The sequence below is a fragment of the Myotis nattereri genome, assembly GCF_964212035.1.
Source record: "Myotis nattereri genome assembly, chromosome: 15".
In the NCBI taxonomy this organism is placed as follows: Eukaryota; Metazoa; Chordata; class Mammalia; order Chiroptera; family Vespertilionidae; genus Myotis; species Myotis nattereri.
The window spans coordinates 24,176,835-24,187,513 of record NC_138090.1 but is presented as its reverse complement, the minus strand read 5'-3'; the positions used below and the strand labels follow the sequence as shown (position 1 = coordinate 24,187,513).

The 10,679-nt window shown below is 40.3% G+C and overlaps 1 protein-coding gene across 1 annotated transcript; it reads left to right on the top strand.

Annotated features, from left to right (window-relative positions):
• Window positions 1–2,124: 2,124 nt before the first annotated feature.
• On the top strand, window positions 2,125–10,296 carry SDR42E1 (short chain dehydrogenase/reductase family 42E, member 1; the record flags this gene model as incomplete). The annotated part of the gene is made up of 2 exons (XM_081108485.1): window positions 2,125–2,192; window positions 9,186–10,296. 2 exons carry the CDS (start codon window positions 2,125–2,127, stop codon window positions 10,294–10,296), a joined length of 1,179 nt encoding a protein of 392 aa, XP_080964611.1.
• Window positions 10,297–10,679: the final 383 nt, after the last annotated feature.

Sequence of the window (10,679 nt, the reverse complement as noted above, 5' to 3'; positions counted from 1 at the left end):
AGAAAGCTGTACATGAGTTCCTGCCCCATGCCAGACAATCTAGGTCCTCCCCATATGTGTCTGGGTCCCTCAAAGCTGCCCAGCATAGGAGCTCAGAGGAACGGAGTCCGAGTAAGTTCATGCTCCGGTTCTTTAGAAGAAACACCTGGGTCTCTAGCAGCTTCTGTGTTACTCAGCTATAATCCCCACTGGTCGTAGTTATGGGAACTTCTCTTCCTAGCTGTGGAACCATGGGCTCAAGGTCTGGTGTGAGGCTGGGACCCCTTGCTCTTCACAGGCAGTCTCCGCAGAGACGATCTTCCTCCTGATGAAAAAAACAGCCCATGTGGGTGTCCGACCAGCCTGTTTCGCAACTCTGCCTCTCCTACCAGTCTCAGTGTCCTTTCTTCTTTACTTCTCTAGTGGTAGGACTTCCATTCAGCCAGCTTTTGGGTGGTTCTAAATGATGGTTCTTCTGTATTTTAGTTGTAATTTTGATGTGGTTGTGGGAGGCGGCATGTTCCTACACCAACATCTTGGTTCTCTCCAACTATGCTATTTCATTTTTTTTATTTATGTATTTTTATTTTATTTTATTTTTTAAGCCTCACCAGAGGATATTTTTCTATTAATTTTTTTTAGAGAGAGTGGAAGAGAAAGAAAAAGACAGAGAGAAATATCAATGTGAGAGAAACACATTGATTAGTTGCCTCCTGCATGCGCCCCAACCAGGGCCTGGGCTGGGGAGAAGCCTGCAACCATAGTACGTGCCCTCGACCAGAATTGACTTAGTACCCTTCATTCCGCAGGCCAATGCTCTATCCACTGAGCCAGCCAGCTGGGGCCAAGTATGCTATCTCTCTATATAAAAGCCTAAGCGACCTTTAAAACTGGTCAACCGAATGACCGGTTGACCGGTTTCTATGACGTGCACTGACCACCGGGGGGAGATGCTCAATGCAGGAGCTGCCCCCTGGTGGTCAGTGCGCTCCCATAGCCAACCTCCCACAGCTGGCCAAACTCCTGGCCTCTGATCGGCCTGATTGGGACTGGGTGAGACAGGCCCCAATCAGCCCTGATCCCTGGCCAGGCTGAGGGACCCCACCCATGCACAAATTCATGCACTGGGCCTCTAGTTTTAAATAAAAGATATTAGAAATTGACTTTAGAGTTCTGTGCTTTTGTGTGTGTGGGGTTTTGTTTTGTTTTAATCCTCACCCGAGGATATTTTTTCCATTAATTTTTTGGAGAGAATGGAAGGGAGGGGGAGAGATAGAGAGAAAGAAACATTGATGTGAGAGAGACATATTAATTGGTTGCCTCATGCATGTGCCCAGCTGGGACCTGGGGCTGAGCCTGAAACTAAATTATGTGCCCTTGACCAGAATTGAATCCAAGACACTTCAGTCTGCAGGCAGACACTGTAACCACTGAGCATAGTGGCTAGGGCTAGAGTTCTTTTCTTGCTTTTTCTAGTACATGGAAGAAAATGGTTCTCCCTGCCAAATTTGAATGAGTTCTTTCCAAAAAGGCTCTAATTTTTTCCAATGATTAAGAATAATGCCTTACATTTGGAAGAGTGTTTGCGGTTTCCAAAGCACTCCCAGGTAATTGTTATTGAACCTTCACATTGACCTTGTCAGGCAGACAGAGCAGATATTTCTGTCCTTGTATTACATAGGAAGAAATTTGAAGCCCAAGAAGTGAAGGGAGGAGGAGTTGGCTAACTTCACACAGCCATGACTAGAACCTAGGCCAGTGATGGCGAACCTATGACACGCGTGTCAGAGGTGACACACGAACTCATTTTTTTGGGTTGATTTTTCTTTGTTAAATGGCATTTAAATATATAAAATAAATATCAAAAATATAAATCTTTGTTTTACTATGGTTGCAAATATCAAAAAATGTCTATATGTGACACGGCACCAGAGTTAAGTTAGGGTTTTTCAAAATGCTGACAACGCCGAGCTCAAAAGGTTCGCCATCACTGACGTAGGCCTTCGCTTTTCTTTCTCGAGCATACTGCCTTTTTGTTTTTGTTTTTGTTAGCCCCAAATTAAGGATAATCATATTTGCATTTGGATCAGTAACAGTGTTGCATACTTCTTTCTCATAGGTCCAGTTTTCTTTTGACTGCCACATATGGACTCCCCAAAATCTCCGAAGGAAACTGTCCTCATTACAGGAGGAGGTGGCTATTTTGGTTTCCGGTCAGTGCATCTGTAAAATATGTCTATGAATTATTTTACTGGTGGTTGCTGATAAAAAAGTATAGCTTTCAACTCTGACATTAATACAGTATATACTTTTACTTGTTTGTATAGTGTTAAGCCAGGAATGAACTATTTTGCCCACTGCTCAGATACTAAAATTGAGAGCTACAGGTATATTCCATGCTAAGAAAAGTTCTTTTATTTTTTTAATTAAATCTTTATTGCTGAAAGTATTACATATGTACCCCTTTCCCCCCCCCCCCATTGACCCATTTTGGCCCACCCGTGGCTCCCGCCCCAGGCCTTCACCACCCTATTGTCTGTGTCCATGGGTTATGCATATATGCATACAAGTTCCTTGGTTGATCCCTTCCCACCCACCCACCCACCTCTGCCTTCCCTCTGAAATGCCACACTCTGTTCCATACTTCTATGTCTCTGGATCTATTTTGTTCATCAGTTTATTTTGTTCATTAGATTCTACATATGAGTGAGGTCATGTGATACTTGTCTTTCTCTGACTGATTTCATTTAGCACAATATTCTCTAGGTTCCTTCATGCTGTCTCAAAGGGTAAGAGATCCTTCTTTTTCACTGCTGCATAGTAGTATTCCATGGTGTAAATGTACCACAACTTTTTTAAGCACTCATGTACTGATGGGTGCTTGGGCTGTTTCCAGATCTTAGCTATTGTAATTGTACTGCTATGAACATAGGGATGCATACATTCTTTCTGATTGGTGTTTCAGGTCTCCTAGGACATATTCCTGGAAGTGGGATCACTGGGTCAAATGGCAGTTCCATATTTAATTTGAGGAAACTCCATACTGTTTTCCATAATGGTTGTACCAGTCTGCATCCCCACCAATAGTGTACTAGGGTGCCCTTTTGTCCACATTCTCGCCAGCATTGTCCTTTGTTGATTTGTTGATGGTAGCCGCTCTGACAGGTGTGAGATGATAGCTGTCATTTTAATTTACATCTCTCTGATGATCAGTAACTTTGAGCATATTTTCATATGTCTCTTGGCCATCTGTATGTCTGCTTTGGAGAAGTGTCTATTTAGGTCCTTTGCCCATTTTTTAATTGAATTGTTTGTCTTCCTTTTGTTAAGTTGTATGAGTTCCTTATATATTTTGAATATTAACTCTTTATTAGATATATCATTGCCAGATATGTTCTCCCATGCAGTGGGCTCCCTTCCCTTTTTGTTTTATTGATGGTTTCTTTTGCTGTTCAGAAGCTTTTTATATTCATGTTGTTCCATTTGTTTATTTTCTCCTTAGTTTCCTTTGCCATAGGAGATATATCTATAAACATATTGAAATGAGAGATGTCTGAGATTGTGCTGCCTGTGGTTTTTTCTAAGATTTTTATGGTTTCATGACTTACATTTAAGTCTTTTATCCATTTTGAGTTTATTTTTGTGTATGGTGTAAGTTGGTTGTCATTTTTTTTTTTTACGTGTATCTGTTCAATTTTCCCAGCACCATTTATTGAAGAGATTGTCTTGACTCTATTGTATGCTCTTGCCTCCTTTCTAAAATATTGAGTGTAATGGCTTGGGTCAATTTCTGGGTTCTCTGTTCTGTTCCATTGATCTATATGCCTGTTTTTGTGCCAGTATTAGGCTATTTAGATTACAGTGGCTTTGTAGTATAAATTGATATCTGGTAATATGATCTCTCCAACTTTGTTCTTTTCTCAAGATTGTTGTGGCTATTTCGGTCTTTTTTGGTTTCATATACAGTTTTGGAGTATTTGTTCTAGATCTGTGAAATGTGCTGTTGGTAGTTTAATAGGGATTGCATTGAACCTGTAAATTACTTTGAGTAGTATGGACATTTTAGTGATGTTAATTCTACCAATCCATGAACACAGTATATTCTTCCATTGTTTATATTTTCCTCTATCTCTTTTTTTAATGTCTTATAGTTTTCTGAGTACAAGTTTGTTTCTAAGTATCTTAATTTTTTTTGTTGCGGTGGTAAATGGGATTGTTTGTTTAGTTTCTTTTTCTGAGAATTCATTATTGGTGTATTAAAATGCCATTGATTTTGGGGTGTTGATTTTGTATCCTGCTACATTGCCAAATTCATTTATTAAATCTAGTAGTGTTTTGGTGGAGTCTTTATTTTTTTCTATGTGCAATATCATGTCATCTTCTAATAATGAGAGTTTTACTTCCTCCTCTTGAATTTGGATGCCTGTTATTTCTTCTTCTTGTCTGATCACTGTGGCTAGGACTTCCATTACTATGTTGAATAAGATAGGGAAAGCGGACATCCAGGTCTTTTCCTCCTCGTAGGGGAAATGGTTTTAGTTTTTGCCCATTGAGTATGATATTGGTTGTAGGTTTGTCATATATGGCCTTTATTATGTTGAGGTATGATACCTCTATTCCCACTTTGCTAAGAGTTTTTATCAAAAATGAGTGTTGAATTTAGTTGAATGCTTTTTCTGTGTCTGTTGATATGATCATGTGATTTTTGTCTTTCAGTTTGTTTATGTGATGTATTACGTTTATTGATTTGCAAATATTGTGCCAGCTTTGCATCCCTGAAATAAATCCCACTTGGTCATGGTGTATGATCTTTTTAATAAATTGTTGGATCTGATTTGCTAGAATTTTGTTGAGGATTTTAGCATCTATGTTCATCAAGGATATTTGTAATTCTCTTTCTTTGTAGTGTATTTATCTGGTTTTGGAATTAGGATAATGCTGGACTCATAAAAAGAGCTTGGAAGTGTTCTTGGATTTTTTGAAATAGTTTCGGAGTATAGGTGCTAGTTCTGCTTTGGATGTTTGGTAAAACTCCTCTGTGAACCCGTCCGGACCCAGGCTTTTGTTTGCTGGGAGTTTTTTGATGACTGCTTCTATTTCATCAGTTGTTATTGGCCTATTCAGGTTTTCTGATTCTTTCTGATTCAGTTTTTGAAGACTGCATTTTTCTAGGAATTTGTCAATTTTATTCACATTGTCCAGCTTGTTGGCATATAGTGGTTCATAGTATTTTTTTAAAATCCTTTGCATTTCTGTAGTGTCAGTTGTTAATTACCCATTTCTGTTTCTGATTTTATTTACTTGGATCCTCTCTCTTTGTTTCTTGATGAGTCTGGCTAACAGTTCATCAATTTTGTTTATCTTTTCAAAGAACCAGCTCTTGGTTTCATTGATCTGTTGTATTATTTCTTTGGTCTCTATGTCATTTATTTCTGCTCTAATTTTTGTTATTATCATCTTGTTGTTTTCTTTCTAATTCTTTAAATTGTAGGGTTAAATAGTTTATTATTAACTTTTCTTATTTTTGAGGTAGGCTGGTAGTGCTGTGAACTTCCCTCTCAGGACTGCTTTCATTGTGTCCGATAGATTTTGGGTTGTTGTGTGTTCATTTTGATTTGTTTTTGGTAAGTTTTTTATTTCTTTCTTGATCTCATTGGTAACACATTCATTGTTTAATAACATTCTATTTAGCTTCCATGTGTTTGAATGTTTTTGAGTGTTTTTACTATATTTGATTTCTAATTTCATTCCATTGTGATCTGAGAAGATTCTTGATATGATTTCAATCTTCTTGAACTTGTAGAAACTTGTTTTGTGTCCTAACATGTGGTCTATCTTTGAGAATGTCCCATGTACACTTGAGAAGAATGTATATTATGCATCTTTGGGGTGAAATGTTCTCTAAAAGTCAATTAAACTCATCTGATCCAGTGTGCCATTTAGAATATATGTTTCCTTGTTAATTTTTTGTCTGCAGGATCTATCCAGTTAAGTCAGTGAAGTGTCAAAGTCCCCTACAATGACTGTATTCCTGTCGATCTCTCCTTTAAAGTCCTCTAGAAGTTCTTTTATATATTTAGGTGCTCCTATATTGGGTGCATATATGTTTACCAGGGTTATATCCACTTGTTGGATTGATCCCTTTAGTATTATGTAATGACCTTTACTGTCTCTTGTGATGGCCTTCATTTTGAAGTCTATGAGTATTGCCACCCAGCTTTTTTTTTTTTTTTTTTTATTTCCATTTGTATGAAAAATTTTTTTCATCCCTTCACTGTCATCTTGTATGAGTCTTTTGTTCTGAGGTGAGTCTCTTGTAGACAGCACATAATTGGGTCATGTTGTTGTATTCGTTCAGCTACCCTATGTCTTTTGATTGGAGCATTTAATCCTTTTATATTTAAGATTATTATTGATAGGTACTTATTTATTGCCATTTTAATTATTTATGCCTATGTTTCTCTGTCTCTCTATTTCTTCTTCTCATTACAGCAGTCCCTTTAGCATTTCTTGCAGTGCTGGTTTAATGGTAATAAAGTCCTTTAGCCTTTTTTCTTTTTTTTTTAATCTGGGAAGCTCTTTATTTCACCATCTATTTTGAATAATAGCCTTGTGGGATATAGTAATCTTGGTTTAAGATCCTTGCTTTTCATTACCTTGAATACTTCATGCCATTCCCTTCTGACCTGTAGAATTCTGTTGAGAAATCATTTGACAGCCTTATGGGAGCTCCTTTTAGGCAACAAATTGCTTTTCTCTTGCTGTCTTTAAGATTCTCTCTTTGTCTTTAATTTTTGGCATTTTAATTATGATTTGTTTGGACCTGGGCCTCTTTGGGGTCTTATTGTTTGGGACTCTCTGTGCCTCATGAACTTGTGTGACTTTTTGCTTCACAGGTTAGGGAAGTTTTCTACCATTATTTCTTCAAACACCTTCTCTATCCCTTGCTCCCTTTCTTCCCTTTCTGGCATACCTATTATGTGAATATTGTTACATTTCATGTTGTCCCACAGCTCCCTTAAGCCGTCCTACTGTTTTTTTCTTTTTGGTTCTCTGGTTGAGTGATTTTTTTCTACCCAGTCTTCTAATTCACTGACCTGATCCATGGCTTCCCCTACTCTGCTGTGTATTCCTTCCACTGTGTTCTTTGTTAGTGCTATGTCATTCTTCATACTTACTATATCTTTTCTCATGCTCTTGAGCATCTTTGCCATTATTATTCTTAACTCTATGTCTGAGAAATTTCTTATCTCCATTTCTTTCTTTTTTTTTAATATATTTTTTTTTTATTGATTTTTTACAGAGAAGGAAGGGAGAGAGATAGAGAGTTAGAAACATAGATGAGAGAGAAACATCGATCAGCTGCCTCCTGCACATCTCCTACTGGGGATATGCCCGCAACCCAGGTACATGCCCTTGACCGCAATCGAACCTGGGACCTTTCAGTCCGCAGGCCGACACTCTATCCACTGAGCCAAACCGGTTTCGGCTCTTATCTCCATTTCATTTAGTTCTTCTTCTGGAGAATTCTCTCGTTCTTTCATTTGGGGCTTGTTCTTTTGTCTCCCCATTTGGGCTTCCTGTTTGGGTTTGTGTCTGTGTATTAGATAGATTTGCTATGACTCTCAATCTCTAGTGCAGGACAATGTCAGATGCTGTTTGTGACTGGCCCTGAATACCCTGTTTGGAGGTGTCAGTAATCCACAGCTGGTGGCTCTCTCTGCTGGGGCTGGGTCCCTTTGGAAAGGACCAAGATGTGCATCAGAGTCTGCTTTTCATATCCCTTGGCCTGGGATTAGGTCAGGCAAATACTCAAAGCCTCCAGAGACCCACCTCTGCCTGCAATCCCATTGACCCTCAGTCTTGATTAGCCTCAGGCTATCGACCACAACGTGGGGTGAGAGGTCTTCCAATAGGGTGGGGTAACTTCCTTCCCCCCAGGTTAAAACCTCCTGGATAGCAAAGGTCCACTGGAGAAAGATGTCCTCCACAGCATGAGGGAATGACTCAGCACAGGAAGCCAGGGTGGCTGCCCTCCAAGCTCCAACCCCAGAGCCCCCAGTCCTGGCTTCTGCTCACACAGTTCCAATCCACTCTGCCAGAGCCCAAGGTGAGTGGCTGCATATGATATTTTGTGCATTGGCCCTTTAAGAGGGTGCCTGCATTTCCAGCCATCTCTCTGTGGCAGACAGCAACCAGCTACTTTTCACAGCCAGATGTTATGTGGGCACCTTTCTCAGTTCTGGGGCTCTGGGCTGGGGAGCCCAGCTTGGGGTTTAGACCCCAGAGTTCTCAGTGGGAATCTCCCCACAGCTGAGATAATCCTCCCCCCCCCACCCCCACCCTCAGAACTTCAGCTGCTGTCTGTGGGAACTAGTCTAGTTCTTTCATGCCTCTGCACTTCCTACCAGTCTCTATGAGGTCTCCACTCTCTGTCCTTGGTTATAAGGTTCTGTCCAGCTTGTCTTCAGTTGGTTTTTCAGGGTGTTTTTCTGTATTTTACTAGTAGTTGTATTTTCAGCTTGGTCCTGGGAGAGTGTCAATGTAGCTTCCACTTACTCTGCTGTCAGTTTGGAATCCTCTAACCACTGTCATCCATATATTGTCCATTTTGTCAAGAAAAATTCTTTATAAAGCCATTAAATTGTGGAAGGGAGATATTCACATCACTAAACAATTTTAAATAATGGCAATTCTTGCCTGGCTGGTATTTCTCAGTGGTTGAGTGTCAACTCATGCACCAAAAGGTGGCTGGCTCCATTGTTGGTCAGGGCACATACCTGGGTTTCAGGCTTGATCCCCAGTAGGGGGCACACAGGAGGCAGCTGATCAATGTTTTTCTCTCATCAGTGTTTCTATCTCTCTTTCCATTCTCCCTCTCTCTCTAAAAATAAATTTAAAAATTTTTTAATAATAGCAGTTCTTTGAGTTTTCACTTATAAATATTCCCAAGAATGGATGGTAGGTCCTAGAACATGGAGGGGTGGGGGGCAGGGACGTAGCATGTAGATGCCACCAACTCATTATCATTTAAGTAGATGTGAGTATTCTCAATTTTTTAATATTTGTGTAAGACTTGCCCCAGTGAACATGTAAGGTGTGGGATTCAGGTTGAGTCAAGAAGTCTTGGTAAATTATTTTACACACTTTTCCTAGGCATAGCTTAATAAGTGATTTGATCTAATTTTTACTCTTTGTTATTTCAGCCTGGGCTGTGCTCTGAACCAGAAGGGAGTCCATGTGATTCTGTTAGATATCAGCAGCCCTGCTCATACCATTCCAGAAGGAATCAAGTTTATATGCGGAGACATCCGCCACCTCTCTGATGTAGAGAAAGCCTTCCAGGATGTGGACATAACTTGTGTCTTCCATATTGCCTCTTATGGTATGTCAGGGCGGGAACAGCTAAATCGAAAGCTGATCGAAGAAGTCAATGTGGGGGGCACAGACAACATTCTCCAGGCTTGCTGCAGGAGAGGGGTGCCAAGATTAGTTTACACTAGCACTTTCAATGTTGTGTTTGGAGGTCAAGTTATCAAAAATGGAGATGAATCTCTCCCTTACGTACCTCTTCATCTCCATCCTGATCACTACTCTCGGACCAAATCTATTGCAGAGAAGAAAGTGCTAGAAGCCAATGGTACACCCCTGGATAAAAGCAATGGTGTCTTAAGAACTTGTGCTCTGAGGCCAGCTGGCATCTATGGGCCTGGAGAACAAAGGCACCTTCCTAGAATAGTGAGCTATATCGAGAGGGGTCTGTTCAAGTTTGTGTACGGGGATCCCAAGAGCCTGGTTGAATTTGTCCACGTGGATAACTTGGTGCAGGCTCACATTCTGGCCTCAGAGGCCCTGAAAGCTAACAAGGGCTACATTGCCTCTGGGAAGCCCTACTTCATCTCAGATGGCATACCCATAAACAACTTTGAGTTCTTCCGGCCTTTGGTTGAGGGCCTGGGCTACTCATTCCCATCCATTCGCCTACCCTTGAACCTCATCTACTGTTTTGCTTTCCTATCAGAGATGGCCTACTTTGTTTTGGGTCAACTCTACAACTTCCAGCCCTTCCTCACCCGCACAGAAGTTAATAAAACTGGCATCACACATTACTTTAGCCTAGAGAAGGCCAAGAAGGAGCTAGGTTATGAGCCTCAGCCATTTGACCTCCAGGAAATAGTAGAATGGTTTAAAGCCCGTGGTCATGGCAGAAGTCCTGGGAGTCATGACTCTGAGTGTCTTATTTGGGTTGGGCTGTTGGTCTTACTCTTGGTTGTAGCGGTTTCTACAGGGCTGTCCTTTGTGGGTTTGTCACTGTGAAGGGTGAGTTAAAAATAAGGAGCTGACCACACTTGCTGAGATGGTTTCACAAAGAAGGAGGACTTCTTAAATATAGATGGATCAGTATAGATATCTGGTGCCAAATTTTGGCTCTTCAAATTGCTACTTAAGGATAGATGATTAGATTAAGTTTTAATTTCTTATCTCCTTGTACTAATCCTGATGGGAGAAAAAAGAAGCAGATGAATTTGAAAATTGTTTGTGTGTGTGTGTCCTACCTCTTTAGATAGAAGCAGTAGTAGTCATTTTGGAGCCATGGAGCTAAACTTAGTTAGATTAGAAATGCCTTACCTGAATTTGTCAGAAGCCAAAAATGTACTTATTTTCATTCCATACACTCTGATTCTACTTAAAAAGGACTA